Genomic DNA, 27,635 nt, shown 5'->3' with positions numbered 1-27,635 from the left:
TTTCCCTCTGTATTAAATTGTTCTTCCAAATTTAGTATGTTTAAATGGATGGCCCAATTGATTGGCTGCACATACAACTAAATTAAGTAAGAATCCTAAGTCCTAACAATTAGCAAATGGGCTTTGACTTAGATTTTAAGAAATTAAACAGGAGTGGATTATGGAATCGGGTAGCCAATCATTTTCAGTGACCCGAGGGTAGTGACGTAAAGCTCTCCAGTGTGTTTTAAGTCCTACTTACTTGCTCCCCATCGGTTGAGTAGTTCTTTTCTTCGCCTTCTTCCCAATTCACTCTGTCACGCACTCATTACACGTATAAATAGGGAGCTCCTCCTAAACTCTCTCCACCGCCGCGGCGAGCAGCAGGCGACGGTTAGATGCGACGGCAACAACGGATCTGAAGAAGAGCAGCAGTTTAGGGGTGAACGTGGAGATGCGCACCAAGGTCGGGGTCAAGATCGGGAAGCTGAAGGCTAAGAAGATGGGAATCAAGGCATTGCGACTTGATCAACGCCGCTTTTTTCAGTAGCGGCTGCGTCGATGGGCGGGGATTGCAAGGTGAAGCTCAGCATTTTGGAAGTGGAACCTTTAGGCAAAGACTAAGATTCCACGATTTGTTTATCTTTGTTTTTTTTTTAAATCGGTGTTGGCTGACATTTTATTCTCCTACATTTTGATGTTTAATTAAAGTCTCCTTTATTTTATGAAAGAATATTTTTTAAAAATTTCTCTTTTCAGGATTATAAAAGTGATCTACCGAACAGATTAACAGATCATGGAATGAAACTTCGAATCCGAAATTTATTTATGGCGCTGACCGCTAAGAGTATAGAATTTTATAAATCCTCCTATCAGTAAAGCAAAAGAGCTTCGTCCATATGCGACAGAGTTATAAATTTTAAACACACTAAGCACACTAACCATGAGAGCAAGCAACAAGTTTATCTGGATTAAAAAAAAACTTTAGCAGAATCGAGAGGCATGCACGTAGGAACAATAGCAAGTAATATGTAGATAGCATCCTTCAAGCCCAGATTGCGAGGCCCGACATGGCGGCGGCGCCAACGAAGAGCGCGAGGTACGACATCACCTGATGCCGCATGTTGCAGCTTGCAGTCTGGCTCAAGAAATCGGCGGCTATCAGATCCACCAGTGCCATGTAGATCAGAATCCCCGCCGACATCGAGTCCAGCAAGCCCTCCACCACTAGCGCAGCCGGGCTGTTGGCGTTGTACGACGACGCCACGCCCGCCCCCACGGCGATCCCCAGCGGCGTCGTCGCCGCGAAGAACCCAGCCATCACTGCCGCCGCCGCGTTCTTGAACTGAGCCTGGGAAATGCATCCGCCCAGTGCGAATCCCTCGAAGAACTGGTGGAAAGAGAGAGCCACCACCAGCGGCCGGATGGTGCAGGGGTTCTGCGACACGCCCAGAGAGAGTCCAATGATTACCGAGTGCGACACGATCCCCAGCTCCAGTATCTACACATCAACAGTGCCAGACTTTATTGTTAAGTCCATTGCAAGCTTTGTTCATGGAGTTTCAGAAAGTTATAAAAGCATACCTGGGATACCACCACGTGCCGTACGTGGGAGGAGCCGCTCTGCTTCTCCTCGTCGGCGTCGTCGTCGCCTCCATGGTGGTGGGTGGGTAACGCGTTGCCGTTAGCACGCGCGTGGCTGTGGCGGTGCTCCGCCGCGTGGGCGTGCAACCCGACGATGTGCATTGGGTCTTTCTCATTCCCCGTCGTCGGCTCTACTTCTGGCGCTGCTGGGACAACAGCGATCCCTGCAGTGGTTGGCGACGACTCCGCCCGGTGCTTCCGCTCGTAATACTGGGTGCTCACGAAATCCACGACGAGGGTGGCCAGCGCCGCCACCATGGCGACGAATCCGACGAAGGGGAAGGCTTGCCAGGCGGAGTGCTCGAGGCAGGGGTTCGAGAAGGACGACTCAGCGGCGTGGAGCATGTGCACGAACCCGGTCGCGAGGATGACGCCGGCGGCGAACGCCTTCAGGAAGACGAAGACGCCGCCGTCGGTGCGCACCCGACGGCCGACCAGGGGGATTGCCACGCCCACTGCACCGGCAAGAAGAATCGCCATGAAAGCCACCATCTTCAGCCGTAGCGCCGCGTAATCGTCCCTGCATTCATCTGCCTCCTCAGCGGCGGCGCAGTTAGTCGTCGCCATCGACGCGGACATCCCATCTTCACCACAATGAATCAGCCACTTCAGCACTGATCAAGATCTCAACTTTATGAAACAAATTGAAAAAAGGAAATGCTTTTTACCCCAATAAAATTGCAACCGCTGGCGGAATCGTGTGAGGTGGCCCAAAGAATCGGATTCCTGCAATAAACCCTAATTTAATTTTCCGATTTTCCCAAAGAAAGCGAGAATTTTTGCACACGATATGCATACCTCGAAGAAAAACATCACGAATCTTTATCGAATCGGAATACTTTATCTACAAATTTTGAGTCTGGCGACGAGAAACCGATGGATATATGAAGAACCGCAGAGAGGCAGCACCAGGCGAAGAACAACTTGCCATCCTCTTTCAATAAAACGTGAATGTTGTCATCCGGTAAAAATGAGAAGTGTCACACAGGTTCGCGTCTTGGCTACGGGATCATAGCATCGTCCACGTGTTCTTCGACTGTGACAGGAGACTACGTGGCAGCATGACCATTGCGTTGGGTGTTTGACTTATGTCGACACTGTGTTATGGCGGCTGGTCAACAGCTGTTAGCATAAAAAATTAGTCAACTACGAAGATTATTAAGCGAGAATGGCGACATGAGGCCTTCATTTTGTTGTCATTTCTCCGAAAAAACGAGGAAGTTCTTGTTCATGGCTTAGTCTTGCAAAGAGGGCAATGCTTAAGTGTTCTCTTTCCTTTTAATTTCAGGTGAATTCATTTTGATGAAGCGGACCGAAGGCCTTAAAGGCATCTTCTTCTACGATGTTTCTTTTTTATTCCCCTTGCATTGTGGGCTATAAAGTACTTAAATCTCCGGGGTAACACAGCAAAAGTTCAAAATAAAGTCAACCCTTAAGGGCATCTTCTTCTACAATGTTTCTTTTTTGTCCCCCTTAAAAAAGTCGGCTATAAAGTACTTAATATATTTTTAAAACCCAAGGTTATTTAATCCAATTGTAATAAAAAATTGAAGTTAAGCTATTTTTTCATTCATCGCCAAAAATTACCTTTTGCCGAATTTTAGATACCGTAGGAAGAAGGTAAAACTGGTTGTGGAGTCGTGACGGCAATTGTATGGTTTGAAATTGCGTCTTTCATTCACGATACTTGGCGTTGAAGTAGCACAAATTTTATTTTCCTTGTTCTCATTCTAAAAATTATGCCATTATTTTGCGTCCACTGTTTTGACCAACTTACCGAGTCAGCGCCTGGACCGCGCCACTACTGCTCCCTCTCTCGTGGCTTTGTCGTGCATGAGGCGACACAGCTGCTACGTAGCGACCCCCGCCAATTGACTCGGCCCAACCCGGTCCGCGATGGGCCCGAGTCAAACCGTGTCAATATTATTTGGTCCAATTTGGTTGAAATATACACCATTTGTTTTTTAAGATAACAAATTGGCGATCTTCAGGAATATTTTTTAGAGCGTATTCGATTTAGTTCGCGTGCGTTGGCACTTTGGCGACCAATCAAAAGGCGAGTAGCGTACTACGGAAGAGGCGCACGCAAACGCGTCGCGCATGAGCAGCTCACGTGGGAGGAAACGGCCCACGTCGTGTGACGTGGCATCTCCCACTGCGGAAGGAAAAGGCCTCCGCCTCCTCCAGGCTGTCGATTCTATTAATGGAACTGCAGCAATTTACTATTTGCTCTCGTTCGCTGGCTCCACCGGATCGGGATAGAGCAATTTGAGGACGAACTAGCAGCGGGATTGGTCGAGGCAATTGGATTGATTTGATCGCGGTATGGCGGTGAAGACGATGATGAGATTCTCCTCGCCGTCGCAGGAAAAGATGCGGAGGCGGAGGAAGTTCAAGGTTGCCGTGAGCGTGGAGGCCGTCGAGGGCTTGCCCCCGGCGCTCCCTGTGGCAGGTGCGGAAGCGGCGATTGAGTTCGAGTGGAGGCGGCGGCTGCCCGTGGTCGCCGGCGCGCTCTCCTTCCTCGTGGGAAGGAAGAGGGCGGAGAGAGGGATCACGTCGAGAAGGATGGTGAAGGCGGGATCAGAGTTCGCTGCCGCTCGTTGGGGCGACGATGACGAGGCGAGCCGGTTCGAGAAAGTGTGCCGGTTTCGTGAATCCGATCTGGTGGTCGGGCCGATCGACGGGTTCGATTCTGGTAGAGCGTGGAATGTCTCCTTTTCCGTCCTATATGTGAGTTATTATTATCATCATTAATTCGAATTTCTGTGCAATTAAACATGATTTTGATAATCGTGAGTCTATAAATTTGCAGCATTTACGTGTTTGTCTGGAACCAGGAAAGTCAGTGGTTATCTTTGACCATTGCTTTCATTTAGTTCGCATCTAATTCGTTTTCTATAGTTATCAATTTTCTCATCAGAGTCAATCTCGCATTTCGTTCCAATGTGAAACTTATGAATTAGTTAGGGAGAGAAATGTGTTCATTTTCTATGGCATTCTTGTGGCAATTGATGAATAATTTGAAGATTGACAGCACCACCATCGGGCAATCGCTGTTTTAAATTTTAGCGAAAACAAGGAACTTGAGAGTTCGCCAATATCTTGAAGCTGTTTGTCTGATTTTGAGGCCCTCACTTTGCTTGACATAGTTCCTAGTTTTTTGTTTTCCTAATAACTACAAGTAAAACATTCTTGCAGAAATTCGTTGAATTGTCAATATATTCCTTTGGTTGAAGTATTTTCTTTGTTAAATGCCAATCAGTTCTGTTTGTCATGTTCCTATCAGTATGTTTCTCAATGTCTAAGTTTGCTTCTTCAGGGAAATAGTGATGATGGAGTTAAGGCGAAGGAACTTGAAAGAATCGGGACAGCCACGGCAAACCTAGTAGAATGGGTTAGGGAATCCCTATCCCATAAAACAGGTGAAAGGGCAGAAGGGAAGAAGCAACTGAAGAAGCAACTTCCCATCATCTTAAAAACGGACAGCTTGTCAAGCTATGGGATGCTTTATGTGAGATTCTTTCCCTACCTTTATGTATTCAGATGGAGACTAACTATATTGTTTTCTTAGCTTCAACACCAAAATAGTTTGGAGGAAGTAAATTCTGTCTTCACTTTAGCGTGCCACTAGGGGAACTGTAACATTCTACTTTGGCTTCAATAGTTCGATCCTTAAAACAACTAGATTTTAGTTTTACTTCTATGGTTGCGACCATGATTCTAACATTGTCCTTTATGCTCCATCTCTGATGTCGACTAGGACTTCTTGGTTCTTATGTATGAATACTTAAATATGAGCTAACATTGCGTCTCTATCTTTCTGACGTCTCTCACACTGCAAATTAGCATCTGCAATGTTCGAGCATTAGTATATATTCGATCTTTGAATCAAATACCTGAAGAATTTCTATTAGGATTTGCCTGTATTGTGAATTTTTTTGAGCTGATTGTCAGTGTTGCAGGTTACTGTCAGTTTCATTGAGATGAGTCCTGGCAGAGTAACACGGAGCGCATCAGTCAATGCAGAAAACACAAAAATTGAACGAATGGAGACACAAATCGAGCGATCCAACTCAGGAAGCTCTGATCGAGGAAATACAGATGATGATGATATATTGGCAGTCGAGAGTAATCGGAATCACACTGCTAGCAGCAGCGGAAGATCCAGTCAAGAGTCAGAATCAACTTCAAAGAGATGGTTCAGCTGGCGTAAGAAGAGTAAAAGTAGTGTTTCATGTAGGGACCTTGAGGGAGAAAACAAAAGGACTTCCTTATCTCAGGAACTCTTTTTCTCTGATGACATCAAAGTGAGAAAACTTTTTCTAAATCCTAATTCACAAATCTTCTTGTCTTGTCCTAGGCTTTGATCGTTAATATAATTGTACTTCATTGTGAACAGGAAGCATCGTCGAAGGTATCTAGTCAAGAAGATATCGATCCCATTGGTAGATGGACAAGTGAAGAATTTATGAGCAGGGACAAGCAAACAAAACTCAAAGCTCAGACATTCTTTGCTTCCATCGATCAGCGAGATCCAACTGCTGGAGGAGAGAGTGCTTGCACAGCAATCGTCGCAGTGATTGCAAATGCCCTCCACAAAAACAAACTGAATACTCCAACAAGATCAGAATTTGATGCACTTATTAGAGAAGGTTCATTGGAGTGGCAAAATTTATGCAACAACAAGTCGTACATTGAACAATTTCCGGACAAGCACTTCGATCTTGAAACCATATTGGAAGCAAAAACTAGGCCGATATCCATTGTGCATGACAAATCTTTCATAGGATTCTTTCAACCAGAGAGTTTCAAATCATTGCATGGCTTAATGTCATTCAATGACGTTTGGGCTGAGATAGTAAATGACATCGGAAGAGATAGTAAGGTCTACATTGTGAGTTGGAACGATCACTTCTTCATCCTCAAGTTGGAAACAGATGCATACTACATCATGGACACACTGGGAGAGAGACTACATGAAGGATGTCAGCAAGCTTATATTTTAAGATTCGACGATACCACAGAGATGTATCGGTGCTGTGAAGAAAACAAGGGGACTGAAGACGATGAAGAGATAATCTGTAGAGGGAAAGACTGTTGCAAAGAGTACATAAATAGATTCTTAGCTGCTATACCATTGCAGGAGGAGCTGGAGCTGGAAAAGAAAGGGATCGAGACCAACACAGCCCTCCACCAGAGGTTGCAGATCGAGTTCCATTTGACAGAAGCTTCAATCGATGAAGTTAGCCATTTGAGTTGTAATGATTGTTGGACTGGCACGGTAATGGCTCCATGGACCGCACAGGGAGAAACAACATTACTAGGGATATAGATTCGATTGACAAAGATATAGATTGGAAGTGACACACATGTACAGAACACCAAATATATACTCGTTGGACACAATTTGTAGAAGAGAAGAGGGGCAACCACATTGAAGTTGTGGTTATGTACATAAATAAATCCTCTTCTTCCGATAAGTTTGTGTCAATCTTCAGGGCATGTTCTCGCTTATATTTGGCATCGGCGAGTGAATTCTACTTGAGTTTCCAGTTCAATTTTGTCAAATTGTCTCATGACCTGCTTGTTTTAACACTAGTCCTGGAAGAAGTGTAAAGTTTTGTGTTGTTCTTGCAATTTATCTGTTCTTATTTTTGCCACAACTAATTTATCTGTTTATGCGATGTCTTTCAGACTCTCGAGAATTTCCATCACTACGTTTTCCATTCCTTATACTTCAATTTGCTTCCTGAGTCCCCACTCAATGTTTCTCTGTTAAAAATTATGCGAATGCCAAAGATTTACGAACAAATCTATGGAATTCAAAAATGGCAACCCGAGAATTAACATATGGAGGATCTGACTGGCATATATACTCTGTAATGGCAATAAGCCAGTAATATCAACTATGGAATCAAAAACATATATTTGTATTTCTCAATAAACATACATCAAGCTATGGAAATCTCATGCATGCTTCTTTCAAGCTTCATACGTTTTCGGGTCATGCTTATGTATGTATTTTACTCGCATCATCAATCATTTTCCCCTGATCTTTCAGTTTGCAGTGACATGCATATCTTGTATTACACAAGCACAACACAGGCAAGTCAAGGAAAGTCGTGTAGTAAAATATACAACTTGAGAGATTGCCTTAAATCTCAATTTATAAAGGGATCCACAAATATGACAATATCTAATGAGTCTCAATGTCATCTTTTTCTAAAACTTAATCTTGTACTTTGTCTGCCAAGCGCCATTGTGAGAGCTAAACATTCAAATTACGAGAAAAGAAAGATAAAAAAGAAGTGGCTTGTATCATACTAATTAAAGAGATCTCTGTTATCTACAATGATAGCATTCCAAACTCCTAAGCTGCAACCAGACTTGCGCCCTTCTCCTCGAAGAAATTGGCAACGATCGTGCCAACATCTTCCAATCCAACACCAATGCAGAGAGAATTCCTCTTCGGAGCAGTGGCTTCATCAGAATGGTTCGAGACTCGCACATTTGGCCCTTCCTTGCACTTGCCCATGCATTTGCACCCCACAACTGCGCCCTCGCTCCCAATCTTCTTGTTGAATTCCTCCATTAGCTCCAAAGCCCCGGATCTCTTGCACTTGCCCCCCATGCAAACTTCGATCTTGTTCACGGGCATCTCAGTCGCGATACTCTTCGAGCTATTGCAACAGCCAATTGATGCAACAAAGCTGCAGTTGCTGATCTCCTGAAGCGACTTTTGAGGGTTGTCATGCTCTGTTTCTTCCGCTGATTTAGGCGGCACAGAAGGGGCAATCGATAGGCTTCCGGTCTCGGTTTCGTGAACAACAGCAGAATTTTTGAGGCTGTTCATACTGACAACCTCACCGTCGCACTCGCTGTCGCTGGATTCAGAGGAAGAAGAGCTTGTGGATGATTCATTGCAGTCTTTCTTCATCGCAGCCTTCATGGCTGCCTTCTTTTCCTTTTTCTTTCTTTTCATCTCTTTCTCTTGTGATCTCAGCTGCTTCAGTTCTTCCATCAAAATTTCTGCTGCTTCCTGATTTTGATCAAGCAACACCACGTCAGACAAAAAAAATTCAAATCTTCGGAACATAAAAGAGAAGTTAGATCGAACTTTTAAGAAAATAAAAATGTTTTTTTTCAGAAATAATCTAAGAATCACCGTGATCATCTTCCCCTTCACTTCCCCGGCGAGCCCTTGGCTCGTGCCGACCCCGATGCCCATCGAGCATAGCGCGGCGAGATCCTTCGACAGCCCCTTCACCAGCTTTGCCTTCTTCTTCTCCTCCTTGCACTTTCCCCCACCGCATCGAACCGGAGGGGCGTAGTACTTGAGGTGTCCCGCGTCGGAGAACGACGCTGACAGCCCCATAATTCGACCCGAAGCCCTAACCCTCTTAGCAAAGCCCGCCGTGCAGGAGGCAGCAGTGGGGACGGATCCGGCCAGGGAATCGTGAATCGGAAGAACGCCGGGGACGGCCGAGGTTCCACGGAGCACGGCGCCGGAGATCTCCATCGGTCGGGCTTCGATTCGAGTCGGATCGCCGGAGGAGAAGTCGATAGACGCCGTGGGATTAGGTCAAGCTTCGTTTGCGGTTATTTATATATGGAAAACGACGCTGCCCAGCTGTTAGGTTTTAATTGGTTAAAGGTGACGTGTCAACGCCGTGTCTTAATAGACTGAAATTCCGCCTCTTGGCACGTGGCCATAAGCCGCCTCGCACGCTTCACGCGTTTCTGCCACACGCGCGCGGTTTATTTGGATCGTCGGATTGATCAATTCGGATTTTGACAGCTGAGATTCTAGACACGTTGGCGTCGTGTCATCTTGTGAGTCCCTTGGAAATTTCAAGTTTAGGTAATTACGATGCTTGAACAAGTTAATTGGGAGAATAGTAGACAAGTGAGTTATATGGGCAAATATGGAATTCCAAGTAGAATCTGGATACAAGTGTCAATAAACTTAAAAAAAATGGGGGAAACGATAAAATTGAGGGAAACGATATCCATATTGTTATTGAATGAAATAAAAATATTAATGGAAATGGTCAAATGGAGAAAAAATTAAAATGTTTTCTTTTTCTTTGGTTTAAAAGAATCACAGCATGACGTGCGAGTCGGTCGTTGAATCATGAATCATGTAAATTTTGACTAATTTAATGAATCAAGTAAATTACATATCCGTACAAAAGAAGGCATTGCAAGTCGGCCGTTGAATTTATTCATCAATGACAACTTCAATTTTTTGTGGCATGCAGCGGCAAACAACGTCTGCATTTCGCGTGACGGGATCCCATGTGCTAAAGTTGTCGGATACTTGATCCATCACGTGACCACATCTCCACGTGGCGCGTAATCCTTCATCTCGCTCTGGCTCACTCATCTAATCCACATAGTTGGAAAACCTTCCACCGTGACGCAGTGCAAATAAGATTAGATTGGACCCACCTATTCTCCCTCTTTCTCTATCTCAATGTTAATGAACTCGGCCATGATATAACAACAATAATAATTCAATAATAATACATCAGTGGCTGCGTCCCACGACAGCTTCCTTGTCGTCGCTCGTGGCCGTAGGATCTCGATCGTACGAGTGTCTCTCACTAATCTGAATGGGAAAAAACAACGCGATTTGGATGTGGAATCAACTGCCGCTCCCACCCAACACCAGAAACTGCCAGTCATCAAAGGATAACCCACCATGAAACGGGTATAGTCGAGTGGAGTCGACTATAAGAATTGGCTTTGTCACTATCGTGAATAAAAACGTGTCCTCTGGGGACGACTGCTTCTTGACATCTCGCTCTCTTCCTATCCATCTGTACTCAATGATACCTGCTACGATGTCAAAACGATATATGATTTGCGTTTTATTCACTACGTCACCGTTTCTTTCGGGTCTAGATATTTCTGGCTCGACCGTGGTATGCTAGCCATTTGCCACATGTTTGGTTTTCTCAACCAAACCGAACCCGGTTCAGCGTACTCATTTATATTTACTCCGGACTGCTGGAGATGGAGCAGAATGCACGCGAAAGACGGAGCTGAGCAGAATACAGGACGATCGACGGCGATGAGGAGACATGGCATCCTTCCTCACAGTCCGACGGTTCAAATCCCTGCTTGGTTCCCCTTCGACGATCCTACGGCCACCGTTCCCGGCGGCGATGGGATCTTCGATGAGACCGCGGTCGCTGCGTTGCGAAGGGAGGCGGAGGAGGAGGAGGAGGAGGGAGACGCGGTAGCGATGCTGTCTTCGGGGGACGTGATCTACGCGTCGGACGATTTTCGGATGTACGAGTTCAAGGTGCGGCGGTGCGGCCGCGGGCGCAACCACGACTGGACCGAGTGCCCCTTCGCTCACCCGGGGGAGAAGGCGCGCCGCCGCGACCCCCGGACGCACCGCTACTCCGGCGCCGCGTGCCCGGCATTCCGTAAGGGTGCCGGCGGGTGTGAGCGAGGCGACGCCTGCGAGTTCGCCCACGGGGTGTTTGAGTGCTGGCTGCACCCGGATCGTTATCGGACCCAACCCTGCAAGGACGGCCCCGCTTGCCGCCGCCGCGTATGCTTCTTCGCCCACACGCCGGAGCAGCTCCGCGTGCCTCCGTCACCGAAGCAGAGAAGCTTGCCGTCTTTTTCAAAGTCGTCACCGACGTCTATTCTGGCTTATCCGCCGATGTCCCCGCCGAGGGAGTCGCCGCCAATTTCGCCGAACAAAGAGGAGTTGCATAGGATGTGGTGGCAGTCAAGCGCGCCGGTGAACGAGATCGTGGCGTCGATGAGGCAGTTGCAGCTCGGTGGGACGAAGTCGACAGACAGATCTTGTAGTTTTCACGGTGGGTTTGCCTCGCCACGGGCGAACGATCTTTCCTGCTTCGGTAACGCTGGCTTTAACAGCTTGCCTTCCACTCCGGCTGCTGACGCGACTGCGTGGACGTCGAAGGATGAAGCGGCAGCGGAGAGGGTGGAATCCGGTAGGGCGTTGAGAGCGAAGATGTTGGAGAGGCTGAGCAAAGATGGAGTAGGTTCTGAGAAGGCGGAGGCTACGCCGGACGTTGATTGGGTCTCCGAACTGTTGAAGTAATAACCAGTGAAGGAGATTTGAAGAACAAGACAGAGTTGGGGAGTTAATGTAATTATCTCGATTTTTAATTCTTTGGATGATAATTAAGTTTAAGTTACAAAAATATTATCTATGAAAGGATTAAGAGCAGGTTGTATCATTTATCTTATCTGCACGTAAAGATGTGTAATTTGGATTTATAAGATACTATGTCAATAAAAAATAGAATTTGTCATCTCAGCAATTTCACATGATTCGATCTTAGATGCTCATCTAAGGAACACAGACGGCACAGGAGAATGTTGGTGATGTTCACTACTATAAAGCATTACCAGAGTTCATGTACTAAACGTTGATACACGAACATTACACAACTTCCAGAAAGGAAAACATTACATAAAGATATCTATTCTATTATTCAGTCCGATGGAGATGCAGCACACAAGAAATTCTCGTGATTCATTACTGTGTTTTATTTTGCTGCTTTTCAGTAATCAGCTTAGTCTTGTCCACTTAACCGAGCAAGGCAGAAGTGCAGTCGCAATGAAATTCGATCATAGCAGCTATCAATCCCTCGGAAGTATGCATATCTCCATTCTCTTTTGAAGAAGAGGAAGCCACAGAAGGTCCAAAACCCCATCAGAAATCCAAGCACCATAGCAATACAAAGCCAGATCCATTCAAAATTGCTCATGTTCTGAACTTTGTCAACTGCTTCAACCACCAAGCAACCACTGGAAACTGGCGGCCCACAGAGCCCAGGATTGCCCATATACCTAGAAGTGTCATTCAGAGTTTGAAGTTGAGGACCAGACGGTATCCTCCCCATCAAATTGTTGTAAGACAGATTTATGTAGCTCAGAAAGTTCAAGTCTGCCAAACTACTTGGAATAGTACCGGAGAGCTCATTAAATGATAGGTCAAGAGATTCTAGTAACGCGATCTCTCCTATTTCTTGAGGAATTTTACCACTCAAATGATTTCTGGAGAGGTTTAAATTATGCAGTCCTATAAGACGTCCAATTTCTGGAGAGATTTCCCCTGTTAGATTATTTCCAGAAAAGTCTAAACTTGTGGTTAAATCTGACTCATAAGGATAATGAAGGTTTCCTCCCTTTGTTGGTATAACTAAATCAACATATTCTGTGAATTCATAGGAATCACGTGAAATAGATGCCATGGCCGTAAAATTACCGAGGTAATAAGGCAAGGATCCCGAGAAGTTGTTGTTTGAAAGATCCAGTATTTTAAGTTCTTCAAGTAGTGTAAGTTGCTGAGGAATGCCCCCTGAGAAAATATTATAACCAAGATGAAGTACTTGTAACCCTTGGAGACTTTCTCCCATCCACGGCGGTATGCTGCCAGAGAATGCATTATGAGCCAGATCAAGATAAGATAAATATGTACAATTTTGCAACGATGAAGGTAGCTGACCAGAAAAACCATTATTATTCAATACTAATTGTGCAAGCAGCGACATAGAACCAAATGTTGTTGGAATTTTTCCAAACAAATTATTGTTGGCCAAATCCAGTGTAAAAAGACCTTTTAATGATTCCCCTAAGCAATGAGGAATTTCGCCAGTCAAACTGTTGTTTGATAAGTGAAGAAAATTTAGACCTGTCCAATTGCAAACGGACAAAGGTATGGCACCTTCCAGCTTATTATTTGAGAGTGACAACTCAACAATATTGGACCATGAGGGTAACTGTACTTCGGTGGAGGAATAATTGTATGAAAAAAGATCATCCAGTTGGCCTTCAAATTGGTTGGTGTCGAGCCTTAAGTTGATCAATCTCGAAACATCTGAAAATGTTGGGAGCTTACCTTTAATTTGGTTTCCAGAGAGGTGTAAAGTTGTAAGAGTGGAAGATGAAACATTCACCAACCAACTCGGCAATGTTTCTGCAATTTTATTGTTGGACAAATCCAAGGTTTCTATTCTTGTTTGTGACTGCAACCATCTTGGAATTTGAGGCCCTATTTCGCAACCTATCAGTTGAACAGAAACAAGTTGAAAAACAGCAACCCAGTTGGGATCAACAGATACCTTTAGGTAGTTATAAGACAAGTCCAGAACTTCTAGCCGTGTTAGGTTCTCCATGTGGACCTCTGATACATTGCCTTGGAGTCGATTATAACAGAGATACAAAGAGGTGAGATTAGAAAGCTTTCCAATCCCTGTAGGTACTGAGCCATTAAGAATATTGTGGCACAAATTAACAAATGTGAGACTAGTCAAATGCTCGATCCAACTGTTCAAACTTCCACTCAGTTGATTGCCGTGCAACCTTAGTGATTCCAATCGCAGTAGATGTTTTATCGATGTGGGTATAGTTCCCTCAATATAATTGTTTGATAAATCAAGGTAAGTAAGAGAGGTCAATGCTCCGATGGCTTCAGGAATTGTGCCATAGAATTCGGAATAACCAAGATCAAGATGTGTAAGGCTAGTGATATTCCAGACCCAGTGAGGCAAGGTGGTATTGAAATGATTGTCAGAGATATCAAGGATCTCAAGAGACGTGAAGTTAACATTGGATGGAGACACTGGGATGGAATTAAGGTTGCAGCCCCGAGTTATCAACGCAGTGAGAGACCCCTGTAAGTTGGATGGCAAGAGCCAATCAGGTAAATTAGTGAGTAGCAACCCACTGATGTCTAAGTGTTTAAGAGAAGAAAGATGGGTGAGCCAGTCAAGATCGCCAACATGTTGTTGTTCCGGATCTAGAGCATTATCTAAATCCAGGGAACGTAGATGGGTGAGGTTCCTGAACTCCAGAGGAATACTTCCAGTGAAGAATGAGTTGGAGAGGTTGAGATATTTCAATTTCTTGAAAGAACCTATAAATTTTGGGAAAGACACATTGTAGAAATGGTTGTAGCTGAGGTCCAAGTGGTTCAGCTCAGTTAAAGCAAGCAATGATGAGTTGATCTCATGAACCTGGCCCCTGGAATCTTGAATGCATTCGCTGAGCTTGAGCTGCACCACATGACGGGTTCTGGGGCGGCAGACAACTCCCTCCCAGTTGCAGCAGTCTTCTTCTTCCCAAGAAGGCATTCTTTTAAGCGTACCGTTCATCCCAGCTCGGAATGCAAGTAGAGCATCTCTCTCGGCAGCAAGGCACGAGCTTGTGGTTTTGGTAAGGAAGCCCAGAGTGAACAACAACAAGAGAAGCAAGAGGGAAGTTTTCATGTTTCCGCTCATGCTCATCAACACCAATGGAGTTATTTAGTGCTTTCTTTGGCAACGATCTTAGTAATATTTATAGCTTGTTTAGGCCTGTCGAATGCACACAAAAAAAAAGTATTGAAAACCGTAGGTACACATCTGCAAGCCGTTTCCCAAGTCAGTAACTGAAATGCCAAATATATTTGCCATTACGTTCACGTTAGGGTATTTGTTTGACATTTTCAAATGTTCTCGACTGTCATGGAGAAATTTCAGAGGGACAAACAATATTAGTCTTCCTTTCACATTAGTGATCGAGACGTAAATTTCTATACAAAGAATTATTAACCATCGCGACAAGTAGATGACTAGAAAAGTCCAACACAATAGGTCTTTCACTCGACGACATTTCGACAAACTGGAGGGAAAAAATGTATACAAACTGTTAAAGTTGATTAGTTAATCGACGTAAGAGGGAAGGAGTGAAGGACTAATGTATATACAGACAAACTGGAGAAGAAAAATGTATATAAACTCTTAAAGTCGATTGGGATGTTGTTATTCATATATGGACGGGGTGCTTGACTTTGACGTGACTTAATTAAATTTTTCTAACTCCTAGCTAATCGATTATATTAAAAACTTGTATTGTTAGAAAAAAATGATATATATATTTACATTACTAACAAAAACAAATAAACAAAATATCTCTTTTTGGTAGTTCACAGGTTTTGGATACTTGGAATTGGCTGTGATGCATTGATGCTAAACGGAATGAATTCCTGCGTGATAGTCGAATATCCACATTAATTCTATACCAAAAAATGATATCTGCATTCTTACTATTGTTGAAAGTTAGACTTTAGGCTAACCTAATCTTAACCCTCTAGTATAATTTTTTTCCTCAAATAATCTCTACGAGATTGGTTAATGGCAATCAACTTTGATGGGTTGCTGAATTCTGATAAAAAAAATTGTAGATTAATCTAATCTTATAACCTTCTAGTATAATTTTTTCCCCTCGAAATAATCTCTATGAGATTGGCTAATGGTAATCCTTTGGTGGGTTGCTTAATCCATGATCCTCTCTATGAGGTTTTATTGCTGATTTGCTAGCACCGAAAGCTGCAATCATATAGTTTATGACGAATGATGACATCTCTTTGACATCATTTGTACTCTCGAGTTCATTCTTAACTCATCCATTTGCAACATTCAATGTTTTTATGTATGTGATGCATTTTCCGCGATCAAAGGGTGTAAATTAAGCATGAATTGACTTGGACCACAAAAGTAGCCATCAAAAATTTTCACCTCACGAAGAAATGACTAGAATTCTCAGCTCATACAGAAGAAGTGATGCAAGAGTCGTCGACCAATCTACCATGCAAAGTGGCTGGATGTTACTTGGGATGTGATCTGGTTAAACAAAACCAGTAGAAGACTTTTACTTTCCATTCTCATGTTCCGTCCATCTTACCTTGATCTGAAATCTGGTTTCTTGGATTGCTTGAACAATCTAAGCGCACTGGTACAAAGTAAAGTTAGATTGGTTATTCGATGTGGCACCTAGATTTGCACCATCACCAAGAAGGATTTGAATGAAAGTAGGTAACTGCATGATCATGTTATCGGTAGAATCAAAACATAAATGATATTCTCTAATAGATTGCATTAACCAAAAAGGAAACAAACGGTAGTTCAAAAGAAATAAATAGTTCAATATGACCCTTCGAGTAACAAAAATTGAACCAAGCCAACAAAATTACTAAAAGATAACTTGGAAATGTTGCATACGATAGAAGACTCTGAGAGATCCTAATCAAACAAGCTAAAGCCCATGTCGTCGTCAGATTCCTCCGCTGGCTCCTCTTTCTTCTCTTCTGCAGGTGCAGAGGCTGGCGGTGCTGCAGTCTCAGCCACAGCTACAGGCGCAGAAGCAACAGCAAACTTGCTTGGATCCTGAGGCAATTATAAGATTCAGAATCGTAAAGTTATTCCAAGGCCATGACATGATATAAGTAGAGAAGATGAAGTATACCTTGAGGAATTCCTTGACTTTCTCAGCCTGTGGAAAGGTGTACTCAGTTGCAATTGCTACAGCAAGAACATTTTTGTAGGCATTGATGAACATGTGGGGTGCAGCTGCAAGAGTTGGGTAGGATATGGCTAAAGACAGTGAAGTAACCATGGAGATACCAACTGCAAACTTCTCAATAAGGTCATCCTCTGTCAGATCAAGAACTTCAGGACTGAACACAGAGCCATCTTCATACACAGACAGAATAACAAGACCGTAAGAAAATGGCCTAATCCCCAGCTTTGCAAGGAGAGCAGCCTCAGAAGAGCCTACTTTGTCTCCCTTCTTAATCAGCTCAACAGGGGTGATGATTTCCACAGTACCCTTGTTAATCTTGGTAGGAATATTGAGCACCTAAAGAAAGCAAGAGAGTATTTATAGATGGTATTGCCAACAATAGGAACATATAACAGACGGCATGCAACTTATATTAACCTGAAAGAAAGATGTCTGGGAAGGATCCAGTCCAGTGTTTCCAGGTGGCACAATAACATCAATTGGTGCAACAAGGCCCACACGAGCAGGAGCTCCAACCTGAATAATACATGTAAAATTAGAAACATGGAACAAGGAATGCTGGTCCATTTGGTAACAAGAGTAGCACTTATGCATATATTCAGCATATCCAAACAGCAGAGCAATCCTGAGAGCATCGAGACAGGAGATATATAAGAACATTCAGACCCAAACATTAATAAGACGCTCTATCTAAAAATCTTATGATTAGTCACATGGATTGTGAAATGGCTACACAGTTCAATATTCCAAAGACTTCCACAATGCAACCAATTCCTAATTAAATTTATCAACTTGCACTTTAAAAAATTTAAAAAAAAAAGATAATTCATACGTACTGTGGATAAAAGTGGCCTTTTTACAAAAGGATATGTCGACGCAGATAAAAATAATTAAACAAGTTATATAATACTATGTTAATTCAAGACATAAGGCTAATTTTATTTCTAGCATTTGAAGTAGCATTGACTATGCAAAAAAAATCAAAAAAAAAACTAGAAGATTGCAAAACCAATTGACAACCACCAAGCTATATAATTAATGAAACAATCCGTCTTATTCCCTAGTTGACTACTTTCAAAGGAATGATACCATCCTTTTTTCTCATGTGAAGTTCGAGGACGCATATAAAGAGCCCCTTTTGCAGCATCACAGTAAGGATTGGAGCCAGCGTACTGAAAACATCATATCCTACTAGCTCGAAATTTTCAAAAAGTATCTAAAAGCAAGCAAAAATGAAATAATCAAGCACTGCCAAGATTCAGCAAAGCATGTTGTCTGGCTGCAAAGTTGAAAACGTTTCAATATGAAACAAAAAAAAAATGCTATTGATTGCAAATATTCCTCGGACTAATATATCTTCGGTTTTAAGAATCCAGGAAACTAGGAACAACAAAAAAAATTTATTTTTCTAAGATAAGAGAGGCAACTTTAGTGCATGAACAAAAAGAGATGTCTAAATAGTTTGCGAATACCTTGTACTTGGCAACCTCTTCACTGACTTCCTTAAGATCCCCTTTTGTAAATATCAGGCCAACATTTCCCTGAACCAAACGTAAATCAAGCACGAAATAATCGTCAGTCACGAGAAGTACAATATCATTTTTTTTAAAACTGAAATTCAATAGACCTTAAACTTTAAAGCTATGGCTTTTTCTTCTGGACGAACTATAACACAAAGCATAACTAGCGGCACAAATAGCTGAATCTAAAGCAAAGGAAACCTACAACAAGCAGAGGTAGGATGTTCAGATAATCCTTGTTGCCGGTTTTCTCTGCGTGGATCTTGATGCAGCGGCGAATGAGAGTATTCTTGCCCATCAGAATGATGGTGTCACCACGCAGACCCTTGCGGATGTTCTGCAACTGATTGGAGCCGACGTTGTCAGCGACCGCAATGAGCACCCTACTGTACTCATCCAGAAGTGAGCAAAGCTTCTTGTCGTACAGAACCTTCTTCTCCGACTTGGACAGCTTCACCACCATCTTGTTTTGCTTGTTCTACAGCCTCCGAACCAAATCGAGTAAGAAAAAACTGTAAAAACAAAAAAGTGATAACCTTTCGAGGGCCAAGACGCAGCCGGAGCAACGCCAAGGCAGACGGGGTCAGGTAAGCCCTGTCGCTTTAACCTCTAGAGAAGAGGAAAAAGAGAAGGAGGGGAGAAGAGACGAAGAACCAGAGCAATCGGCGGCTATGAGAGAAACCCTAGACGACCTCATTTTTTATAGCGATCGAGATCCAGTCGAGTTTCCATCGGTAAAAAATAGGCCCGGTCCACTGTATTAATTGGGCCTTGACCCAGATTATAATTGGGCTTTTTCAGAACTGTGACTCAAATCCCATTTGAAACTAAATAAATTCAATGGGCTTTTATTTGTCAGATGATAAGTAAAAAATTTTGTCAATTAGGTCAAATGAGCTAATGAACCGGTCGAGTTAGACCTTATTGATCTACCCATTATTTTGATGATAGCAATGGTCATATGGACTTGTCGAACAAATTGGATGAAATGAACTAATCAAACCACAATAAATTGAATGGGATAATTATTAAAATAGGGCTAAGTAATAAATACATTGATCAACTCGCTCAAGTTAAATGGATCATCAAGTTGGTAACATCAAATAAGCTAATTGAGTCAAACAACTCGGTTAGATGGATCGATATTAATTAGGCTAAATGCTTAACTGAGCATAGCTAAATTGAATAGACGATTCACTCAAGTTATTGGAGTTGGACATACCAAGTGAGTCTAATAAATCAGTCGAATCTAAAAGCCTATTTGATCATCAAACCACATATCTTTATTGTAGACAGGCAGTTATATAACTACTAAATATTTCATATGTGATACATTTTATATGATACTCGTTATGAATTATTTTGTTTATTTGGCTGTCTGTGAATAGTTTTTCTCTCTCAATTTTATTTTGTGAAAATAAATGCACCATTAGTGTATTAAAAACAGAAATTTTAAATTAGTTATTGTTTGAAATAGTGATATAAATTTCAATGGTCCACTACAATTAAATTGAAGAAAGAAAAAGACAGATCACATGGCATGTCTATATTTTGTCTAAATTTAAAATAAAATGCAAAGGGCAATACATAAAATTAAAATTTATATAACCAAAATACTTAATCTTTTTACCATCGTCACTAAGAGATCTCATATTCGACAGCATAATCTTTGTTCAGGATAAAAGTTTATAATTGAGCAGATCTAGTCCGTTGACCTGACGATGACGGTTAACTCCTCTTGTGCCTTAGTTTCGTTTCGAGCTCTTCTACTTTGTTCTGTTTATGTTCTACTACAAGATTTCAACCATTTGGCGCCGTCATTTGTTAAAGAAGAACCAGAATAAAAATGGAACCTTTTTTCTATGACCATCGGCTCTGTTCTCGCTGCTGCTGTTTCTGTGTTACTTCACTGCTTGTTCCTTTTTGTCTCTCCGCGACGACGCTTTTCTAGTTCACATCGCCGCACCTCGCTGGTGCTCGTTTCTTGGTCATCGTGAAGGAGGGTATGACGATGGACTGGGAGCCGTGGCAGGCGCTCCAGCGCAAGAGCAATCACGTCGTCGTCAAGCTACTCTTCCTCGCAATCTTCGCCGTCCTCTCCTTCCGCCTCCTCTTCTCCCTCTTCGACGAGTTCCATCCCGTGCCGGTGTCCCCCGCCGACGTGGCCGCGAGAGAAGCGTCGGCGGAATCCATGGTGGCCGATGTCCTCGGCCTTGGAGACGATAATGGAAGTGAGGAACCTTTTTCTTTCCCAACCACATTCCAAAGATCTGTTTCTGTCGGGGGTTTGGTTCCGGCGAACGGGCAATGCCAATGGACCGATCAAATAATTGAGGCAAATGACAGTTTGCTGAGCATTTGCAGTTCTTACTTTTTGATAAAGGTCAATGAAACGATCTCCGTGGTTTCTGGAACCCTAAACTGAAATTGGCATCTCAGTGTTAAGATCCATAGTTTTAAAACGGAGAAACCTTATCTTTTCTTGTTGTTTCTTCCTCAACTACTCCCGAATTTGTTCTCCTCTCTTTGAATTATCTGTGTGGGTTTCAGATTCTGAGAAATTTGCTACTTGAAAACTTGATTTTGATAGTGACAGTAGATTCCTGTTGCCTCAGTTATGTTGAAGAATTGGTGAGGATTAATCTGAAGGAAAAGGGATCTATACAGACTGACTCCTGTCCGAGACTAGTTAGTGGAAATTGTATTTCTTTTGAAAATTAATGACCTTGGTAATGCCAATCAGAATGACCTTACACACAGCCAAGGCTAGATCACACGAATCTGATACTGGTTGATTGTGTTTGTAGTGAGATCTAGGGTTTTAAACAGCATGATTTGCTCGTATAACTGTAAACTTTATGTAAATTCAGTTGCCTTAATCTCTCGACATCAACTAACAATGACCCTCATTCATAGGAGCATCATCTACAAACTCCAGCTCTGCGATCAACGAAGAACAAGTTGTTTCTAAACAAGGTATATTTGTAGAAATCTAATTTCATATATGAATGGAAGGGAACAAATATGCTGTTGATTATGTACCGTAACTTTGGATAGAAATTGCTCCATTTGGTGTTGAGTTTCATAGAAGTGCTAGTGAATTTGGACTTGTTCACCGAACTAAATACTTATGATTCTTAATACCCGTATTACTTTCTCCTTGTTGAACAATACATTTGGGAAGTATTGACATTGTGATGGTGGCTAGGGCTGAGTATGGAATTTGAAACTTGAATTGTGTATAAAAAAAATAGCCTTATTTTTATGTAATGCAGTGTTCATTGACAACTACATTTCTGTTCTTTTATTTTATTTTTCATAACTTAGCATTTGCAATGATTTTAATTGGGGCATTGCATACAATGCAGAGAGGTGCGATCTTTTTACTGGGCAATGGATCCCAAATCCTTCAGGCCCTACATACACCAATGAAAGCTGCCGTTTTATAGAGCCTCCTCAAAACTGTATGAAGAATGGGCGCCCTGACACAGAGTACATATTTTGGAGATGGAAACCAAATGATTGTGATGTCTCTCCATTTGATGCAAAGAAGTTTTTAGATACCATGAAGAACAAAAATTGGGCACTCGTAGGCGATTCGATTCTTCGCAACCAAGTGCAGTCATTGATTTGTCTTCTTTCAAAGGTGAACTTTAAATTTCAGATATTTAAATTTAAAGACTTGATGATCTGGTTGGAGCAGAATTGATTATTTGTTGAGTCCAACCCTAGTTTTGAAAGAGTATATTATTTGGAAACACAAACCATTCATATTCTTGCAAATTGTAACATTCCCAAAATGAGACATCTTTTCTTTCCATTATCATCTCTCATTTCATTGAGCAGTGTTTAATTCTCTTCTTCAAACCAATAATCAGCTCAACACTACAATGTTTCATAACTACTCTTCATTTCCTCAGGTTGAAGAACCTGTTGAGGTCGACCATGATGAACAATACAAATCAAGAAGATGGCACTTCCACTCTCACAACTTCAATCTCTCACTCATCTGGAGCCCGTTCCTTATCAAAGCAGAAATTTTTGAGAACGATGAAGGGGAATCGAAGTCTGAAAATAAACTTCATATTGATACTCTCGATCACAAGTGGACAAGTCAGTATAACAGCTTTGACTATGTCGTCATCTCTGGTGGGCAGTGGTTTCTAAAAGGTGCAATTTACGTGGAGAATAACACAGTAGTCGGCTGCCACTATTGCCCTAAGCTAAATTTATCAGAAATTAGTCTTGAGTACGCTTATAACAGAGTCCTTGATTCTCTCTACCGTTTCATCAAAACTTCCGAGCACAAACCAATTGTCATATATAGGACATGGACACCACAACACTTTGAACACGGTGAGTGGTTTAGTGGTGGGTTATGTAACAGGACTGAACCATACAAGGCAGTTGAATTTGGTGGCGGAGACGTTGACAACTTCATGAGAACAATAGAGTTGAATGCGTTCGCTAGGGCAGTAGCCGCTGAAGGAACATGGAGCGGGGTGCGCTTGAAACTCTTGGACACTTTTCAACTCGCAGTGCTCAGGCCTGATGCTCACCCAGGTCCTTACAGGACATTCCATCCGTTTGAGCACGGAAAGACTGTGAAAGTTCAGTATGACTGTCTGCATTGGTGCTTGCCTGGAGCGATCGATGCTTGGAACGATCTGATGATAAAGCTCGTAATGGACGAGTAAATCTCATTGGAATCTTCACTTTCAGCAAGCATTTTACTATCGGGTTCTTACTCTGTTGTTGGGATTGAATTGCTGCAAAGCATGGCAGGATTCTCAAATTACTGCTGCAACATCCTATTCAACTGTAGACGATTAGTATTGTGATCAATGTGATAATTGTGATGATATTTACCTTGTAAAGTTTGGTTCCTGAGCACAAAATTCTATCATCTATGTATACATGCACACAATCTTGCGGGGATCATGGTCATCAGTTATTTCATGCCTTCTCTTATGAATCTTTTCTTCCAAAAGTTTCTGTATGTCTGTATGCACGATGATTTTGGATCTAGGTAACTGATATTTCAGAGCATTCACAGTAGTAATGTGTTTTCATGGTCTGATACCCGACCTAAAGCATCAGTTGGGTGCCAAACTGTTCTGATTCTGTAGCAATTCTTTTCATAAACGATGTTATTTCCAAAAATTCTTTGTCAGTGTTGATGCATGTCAAAGAAAAGATTTACATCGGAAGCATTTGTGTAGTTGAATGTCCTCATCATTTTGCAATCATGAATTACTAGTTCCATAGGTCATGCTTCTTTTTGTTGTTTATCCTCCATCTTGCATAGAACAACATATCTTCAAATGTAAGTGAAAAACCATAGTTCTGCATGCCACAAGCCTTTTTCATTTCAACAAAAGGTGAAATATGTCACTTTAACGGTTCTACACGATCGGCTTTTAATTTTAATTGAGACATCCAAGATTGCAAGTGGGTATCAGATTTCAATTAATCTTGCTAATACTAGGAAATTTGAACCATCCGGCCCATCCTTCAGTTAATCGTAATTTTGGACGTTTATGCTCCCACAAATTGGCACAGTTGGTACCTGCCTAGATATTTGTCACAGTGAATCTTAAGATCAATTTTCAACGGGTGCAAAATGCCTCGTTGGGTGCTTGACCTCCCCATGTAAAAGAATTGCTGGCAAAAGTCTTCTGTGATTTACTCTCTTCCAGAGTATGTGGGGTATCTGGAGGAGCCACCAAAGTAACGATTTCACCTTTTGCCACAATAATTATGAACGTTTAGTCCCACAGGCATGGCTCAAAAGTTGATACTCAAATGGTAGATTGTCATATAAAAATAGGAATCGAATCTCAAGGGAAATAATCCCTTGGGAATAAAATCTCTCCCACCTGAATAGCTAGCTCAATCATCTTGATTTATTCCTTTTAAATTGCTGTGAAACCAATATTAAAGGGTGTTTGAGGTGAATATCTCCATCTTTTACCACATAGAATTATGGTTGTTTATATATGTGGATGGTCGTTTTTTATTTTTATTTTAATACATTAATTCAAAATTAAAAAACAAAAAATTTTTAAAAAAAATCTTTTAAAAAATAATAAAATTTACTTGTTTTTTTAAAATAATTACTATTTTAATGATATTTTAACTGTGATTTTCATTGTTCAAAATACTTTTTTTTATTTCCATAGCTCATGCTCAACAGTATAAGAGCTGAAGGGGATTATTCAAAAATAAATAAGAAATAACGGATGATGTCATATCAAATTAAAGATAAATATGAAAATTTTGAGACATGAAAGAAGACAAAAGAGGTAGCAATTGGTAGCTTCTTCACATACCATCTATTGCACAAATTTATAGGGAGAAAATAGTCATATCCGAAATGTGTTTGGGAAAAAGAGAAGATCACAGGGTATTTATAAGAAAAGTTTAAAAAATATTTTAGTAATTTTATAGTTAATCGACCTAAATGGCTTCATCATTTAAGGTGGTCAAGGTAAATGATTTTTTTTTTTTTTTTTTTACCATTAGATATAGGAGAACTCAATCAGGACCGACTAGGCCTAAGCCCATCTCTATGGCCCAAATAAGGTACAGCGTAATACCATTTTTTTCCAGGTAAATATACAACTCAAAGTAGTAAATCATCACAGTGCGCAATAATATGGCCATCCTTCCAAAAGTCAAGTTATGTCGGAGGAAGGTACAAGAGGATCCATGTTTCTCCTATTCACAAGGCACGGTCTGCAACTTTCTAATGCATTTACAATTTCCCAGTTTCCACCTCCACAATCTTCGATTCACAAGGAAAATGATGTTCTTTTGGCAGTATTATCAGGCGGTGGAGCCTCCATTATTTGGCTTCACCTTGCAGTTGAACCAATTATGGAGCTTATGATTGTTCCCTTTTACCAATCAACAACCTTTCCCTCTCCTCCATGGTCTCTCATATCAGGCCTGAGTCTGTTGAGACTGCATGGGCATGTGTAATATTCACTCCATCTCCAAATTCAATGTGCTTGTCCTACTTTAAGTCCCCCGTTCGACTCAGTATTTGATTACTGAAAACAAACTCCATCATACTCTTACAGGGATTTAAGACCTTATTTAGGTTGAGAAGCTTATTTATTATTGGATTAGATAGTTTGCAATACTACTTTTCAAGGGGATAACTGAACACAAGTATCGATGGCATGAAAGAAAACAAAATTCAAGGAATTGAAACAAAGATAGAGCAGAACTTACCTTTGCAGGTTCATTCGTCTACAATGGAAAAAATGCACATGGAAAAAAAAACAGAGAACATCTTTATGTTATAGAACAGCATATCATGTAAGTGATCGCAGCAACTGGTGCAGAGACAAGATTACAGAAGATATCCACAGCCCCACAGAGGCAGATGCATGAGGAACCGACTGCAAAACTTCGCAATCCGGACACTAAACTATCAATGCATCAATTTGTGTGCTCGATCTCAAAAGGAAAACAAAGGCAGGCCCCCCAATCCATCCCCTCTCCTTTCTTCTTTCTTTCCTCCCATCATCCCTATGCAAGCATGTGACCCATCAGATCTGATTCCATTGGGGCCTATTTCCATCCGTGCATCCACACAAAAATAGACCCACAATCCGTGCAAAGTCGTCATGCCAAATATTCACATCCTGCCAACCCCAACTCATCTGGGCCCTTTCCACTCCAAAACTCTTTTCTCAAGGTTATATGTGGTCAAACCTCTGATTGATTACCCTTAGAAAATGCCATAACACTATTATATTTCCAACAAAATCAATAATACCGTTCCACTATAAATATACCGCAGTGCAGCAATGCAATGCAGTGCGAAGCAAGCAGCGGCCTGAGCAGAAAGGTACTGCATGCATAAGTAACAATGGGAGATCAGAACGACAAAGAGCTTTACTTCGTGTTCATGAACTTCGACGAACAGTATGAGCGCCTTCGTCACGATCGGTAGATCAGAAGCTGCAACTCTCTTCGCTAGTTTAGTTTTCATCCGAGTATACATATATACATCTCAGCTGCTTTCTGCCATGCATTGTTGTAGATCAAAGGAGGGAATGGAGGAGCTTGACAACTATTTGAGCAACAAGCATGACCAGTTACTGGCAAAGCTTCTCCCTCGGAACTCCTATAGGAAGAAGTCCTCTTTGGCCATTGTTGATGGCTTCTCAGTGGAGATCACTAAGCAGCAGGTACTTAATTAATATATCTAGTGATATATTATTAGCGCTCAGTAAATTTTTGGTGTCTGTTATCATCAATATAAAGGTTACTGCAGGCAGCCATTCTTAGATCCGCTAAGGAGGTGAGAGTGGTGGAGAAGAACCAAGAGATTGCTTGACTTGAAGAGAGATTATTGCAAATGGTGCAAGAACGCTAATATTAATTGTAGTAATGTGTCAGATCTATCTAGCTATAATATTATATTAGTGTACGTGCTATCAACTCATGACTTGACGTTGGAAGTTCAAAAGGTCGATCGAGCGGAAAAGGTAAAGTCATATTGTAGAACTGCTAATTAAATATATGCGATCAAGTCATCTTTTTAGATAAAGGGGAGAATGGAATGCAAGATCGTTTGAACTCTAAACACAGGCATTTAAATACTAATTACACAACCTAATATATATCATAATATATGCATGTGATGGTCTAGTGTTGACTTAGAATGCATGAATGCGTTCAAGTTCTGCAATATGCATGGAAGAACTAAGGCACTTGTGTCATGTGCTCAGCCTCGCCTCACATTTAATTAAACTTGCGTTCTTATGTGCTTGGCCACTTGCACGCGTAGGCAATGAAACTTGCATGATGTTCGGTTGGTTGATGGTACACTAATGAATAATATATGTCAAATACTCTATAATCAAAGCTTGGCATTTGCAATGAAATGAATGGCATAAAGTAATAAGCCAACCAAAACCGTTCAACCAATCAAGTAAATATCGATATGTCCAAATGGCTACCCCACTCATGCATCCCAAAGGTTACATCAAGCATCAAAAGCAAACACGTACTCTTATTCAAGCTCCAAAACTAGCAACCTAGCTAGCTACCTCGACTTGGGAGCTCCATAAGCCTATAAATAGAGGCAGCAAGTCTATAACTAGAGCCACTTAATCCCCGGCCGGCCGTGATCATTAA

The 27,635-nt window shown here is 41.8% G+C and overlaps 8 protein-coding genes across 8 annotated transcripts; 4 read left to right on the top strand and 4 right to left on the bottom strand.

Annotated features, from left to right (window-relative positions):
* Positions 1 to 923: 923 nt before the first annotated feature.
* LOC141830997 (zinc transporter 4, chloroplastic-like) lies at positions 924 to 2,546 on the bottom strand. Its single transcript, XM_074718450.1, has 4 exons — positions 2,422 to 2,546; positions 2,292 to 2,349; positions 1,564 to 2,207; positions 924 to 1,480 (listed from the first exon to the last, which is right to left on the bottom strand). The coding sequence occupies exons 1-4, from the start codon at positions 2,434 to 2,436 to the stop codon at positions 1,025 to 1,027; spliced, it is 1,173 nt and encodes a 390-aa protein (XP_074574551.1). The 5' UTR covers positions 2,437 to 2,546; the 3' UTR covers positions 924 to 1,024.
* Positions 2,547 to 3,875: 1,329 nt separating this feature from the next.
* Positions 3,876 to 7,252, top strand: LOC141843108 (uncharacterized). Its single transcript, XM_074731140.1, has 4 exons — positions 3,876 to 4,353; positions 4,943 to 5,134; positions 5,586 to 5,930; positions 6,023 to 7,252. The coding sequence occupies exons 1-4, from the start codon at positions 3,949 to 3,951 to the stop codon at positions 6,953 to 6,955; spliced, it is 1,875 nt and encodes a 624-aa protein (XP_074587241.1). The 5' UTR covers positions 3,876 to 3,948; the 3' UTR covers positions 6,956 to 7,252.
* A 520-nt stretch (positions 7,253 to 7,772) lies between these two features.
* Positions 7,773 to 9,192, bottom strand: LOC141843270 (diacylglycerol O-acyltransferase 3-like). The gene is made up of 2 exons (XM_074731331.1): positions 8,789 to 9,192; positions 7,773 to 8,662 (listed from the first exon to the last, which is right to left on the bottom strand). Exons 1-2 carry the CDS (start codon positions 9,140 to 9,142, stop codon positions 7,994 to 7,996), a joined length of 1,023 nt encoding a protein of 340 aa, XP_074587432.1. The 5' UTR covers positions 9,143 to 9,192; the 3' UTR covers positions 7,773 to 7,993.
* A 1,438-nt stretch (positions 9,193 to 10,630) lies between these two features.
* On the top strand, positions 10,631 to 11,849 carry LOC141836719 (zinc finger CCCH domain-containing protein 23-like). Its single transcript, XM_074724237.1, has one exon. The coding sequence runs from the start codon at positions 10,652 to 10,654 to the stop codon at positions 11,708 to 11,710; it is 1,059 nt and encodes a 352-aa protein (XP_074580338.1). The 5' UTR covers positions 10,631 to 10,651; the 3' UTR covers positions 11,711 to 11,849.
* A 176-nt stretch (positions 11,850 to 12,025) lies between these two features.
* Positions 12,026 to 14,856, bottom strand: LOC141836152 (receptor-like protein EIX2). Its single transcript, XM_074723610.1, has 2 exons — positions 14,467 to 14,856; positions 12,026 to 14,394 (listed from the first exon to the last, which is right to left on the bottom strand). Exons 1-2 carry the CDS (start codon positions 14,769 to 14,771, stop codon positions 12,189 to 12,191), a joined length of 2,511 nt encoding a protein of 836 aa, XP_074579711.1. The 5' UTR covers positions 14,772 to 14,856; the 3' UTR covers positions 12,026 to 12,188.
* A 1,653-nt stretch (positions 14,857 to 16,509) lies between these two features.
* On the bottom strand, positions 16,510 to 19,146 carry LOC141836653 (large ribosomal subunit protein uL10-like). The gene is made up of 5 exons (XM_074724164.1): positions 18,685 to 19,146; positions 18,432 to 18,500; positions 17,377 to 17,475; positions 16,903 to 17,295; positions 16,510 to 16,823 (listed from the first exon to the last, which is right to left on the bottom strand). The coding sequence occupies exons 1-5, from the start codon at positions 18,940 to 18,942 to the stop codon at positions 16,680 to 16,682; spliced, it is 963 nt and encodes a 320-aa protein (XP_074580265.1). The 5' UTR covers positions 18,943 to 19,146; the 3' UTR covers positions 16,510 to 16,679.
* Positions 19,147 to 20,475: 1,329 nt separating this feature from the next.
* LOC141847776 (protein trichome birefringence-like 23) lies at positions 20,476 to 23,434 on the top strand. Its single transcript, XM_074735864.1, has 4 exons — positions 20,476 to 20,710; positions 21,396 to 21,455; positions 21,848 to 22,125; positions 22,400 to 23,434. Exons 1-4 carry the CDS (start codon positions 20,485 to 20,487, stop codon positions 23,174 to 23,176), a joined length of 1,341 nt encoding a protein of 446 aa, XP_074591965.1. The 5' UTR covers positions 20,476 to 20,484; the 3' UTR covers positions 23,177 to 23,434.
* Positions 23,435 to 26,361: 2,927 nt separating this feature from the next.
* Positions 26,362 to 26,832, top strand: LOC141838650 (uncharacterized). Its single transcript, XM_074726225.1, has 3 exons — positions 26,362 to 26,441; positions 26,536 to 26,683; positions 26,770 to 26,832. The coding sequence occupies exons 1-3, from the start codon at positions 26,362 to 26,364 to the stop codon at positions 26,830 to 26,832; spliced, it is 291 nt and encodes a 96-aa protein (XP_074582326.1).
* Positions 26,833 to 27,635: the final 803 nt, after the last annotated feature.

Source organism: Curcuma longa, chromosome 1 (assembly GCF_044706935.1).
Source record: "Curcuma longa cultivar G26 ecotype Majalengka, Jawa Barat chromosome 1, ITB_CL_G26_1.1, whole genome shotgun sequence".
NCBI classification, from domain to species: Eukaryota; Viridiplantae; Streptophyta; class Magnoliopsida; order Zingiberales; family Zingiberaceae; genus Curcuma; species Curcuma longa.
The sequence above is the reverse complement of the archived record's forward strand: the minus strand, read 5'-3'. Positions and strand labels throughout refer to the sequence as shown.

Excerpts from the sequence above, each read along its gene's own strand:
- LOC141843270 (XM_074731331.1), bottom strand. The coding sequence starts at position 9,142 with ATGGAGATCTCCGGCGCCGTGCTCCGTGGAACCTCGGCCGTCCCCGGC. Across the intron at positions 8,663-8,788 it reads TGAAGGGGAAGATGATCACG|GAAGCAGCAGAAATTTTGAT; the intron begins GTGATTCTTAGA and ends GATCAAAATCAG.
- LOC141836719 (XM_074724237.1), top strand. The coding sequence starts at position 10,652 with ATGCACGCGAAAGACGGAGCTGAGCAGAATACAGGACGATCGACGGCG.
- LOC141836653 (XM_074724164.1), bottom strand. The coding sequence starts at position 18,942 with ATGGTGGTGAAGCTGTCCAAGTCGGAGAAGAAGGTTCTGTACGACAAG. Across the intron at positions 18,501-18,684 it reads ACATCCTACCTCTGCTTGTT|GGAAATGTTGGCCTGATATT; the intron begins GTAGGTTTCCTT and ends CGTTTGGTTCAG. Across the intron at positions 17,296-17,376 it reads CCCAGACATCTTTCTTTCAG|GTGCTCAATATTCCTACCAA; the intron begins GTTAATATAAGT and ends TGCTTTCTTTAG.
- LOC141838650 (XM_074726225.1), top strand. The coding sequence starts at position 26,362 with ATGGGAGATCAGAACGACAAAGAGCTTTACTTCGTGTTCATGAACTTC. Across the intron at positions 26,442-26,535 it reads GAGCGCCTTCGTCACGATCG|ATCAAAGGAGGGAATGGAGG; the intron begins GTAGATCAGAAG and ends GCATTGTTGTAG. Across the intron at positions 26,684-26,769 it reads TGGAGATCACTAAGCAGCAG|GCAGCCATTCTTAGATCCGC; the intron begins GTACTTAATTAA and ends AGGTTACTGCAG.
- LOC141836152 (XM_074723610.1), bottom strand. The coding sequence starts at position 14,771 with ATGAACGGTACGCTTAAAAGAATGCCTTCTTGGGAAGAAGAAGACTGC. Across the intron at positions 14,395-14,466 it reads ACTGGAAGTATTCCTCTGGA|CGATCTTGACTGGCTCACCC; the intron begins GTTCAGGAACCT and ends ACAACATGTTGG.
- LOC141843108 (XM_074731140.1), top strand. The coding sequence starts at position 3,949 with ATGGCGGTGAAGACGATGATGAGATTCTCCTCGCCGTCGCAGGAAAAG. Across the intron at positions 4,354-4,942 it reads TCTCCTTTTCCGTCCTATAT|GGAAATAGTGATGATGGAGT; the intron begins GTGAGTTATTAT and ends TTGCTTCTTCAG. Across the intron at positions 5,931-6,022 it reads TTTTCTCTGATGACATCAAA|GAAGCATCGTCGAAGGTATC; the intron begins GTGAGAAAACTT and ends CATTGTGAACAG.
- LOC141830997 (XM_074718450.1), bottom strand. Across the intron at positions 2,208-2,291 it reads GCGGTTGCAATTTTATTGGG|ATGGGATGTCCGCGTCGATG; the intron begins GTAAAAAGCATT and ends ATTGTGGTGAAG. Across the intron at positions 1,481-1,563 it reads GGCACGTGGTGGTATCCCAG|ATACTGGAGCTGGGGATCGT; the intron begins GTATGCTTTTAT and ends GTTGATGTGTAG.
- LOC141847776 (XM_074735864.1), top strand. The coding sequence starts at position 20,485 with ATGACGATGGACTGGGAGCCGTGGCAGGCGCTCCAGCGCAAGAGCAAT. Across the intron at positions 20,711-21,395 it reads CCTTGGAGACGATAATGGAA|GAGCATCATCTACAAACTCC; the intron begins GTGAGGAACCTT and ends CCTCATTCATAG. Across the intron at positions 22,126-22,399 it reads TGATTTGTCTTCTTTCAAAG|GTTGAAGAACCTGTTGAGGT; the intron begins GTGAACTTTAAA and ends TCATTTCCTCAG.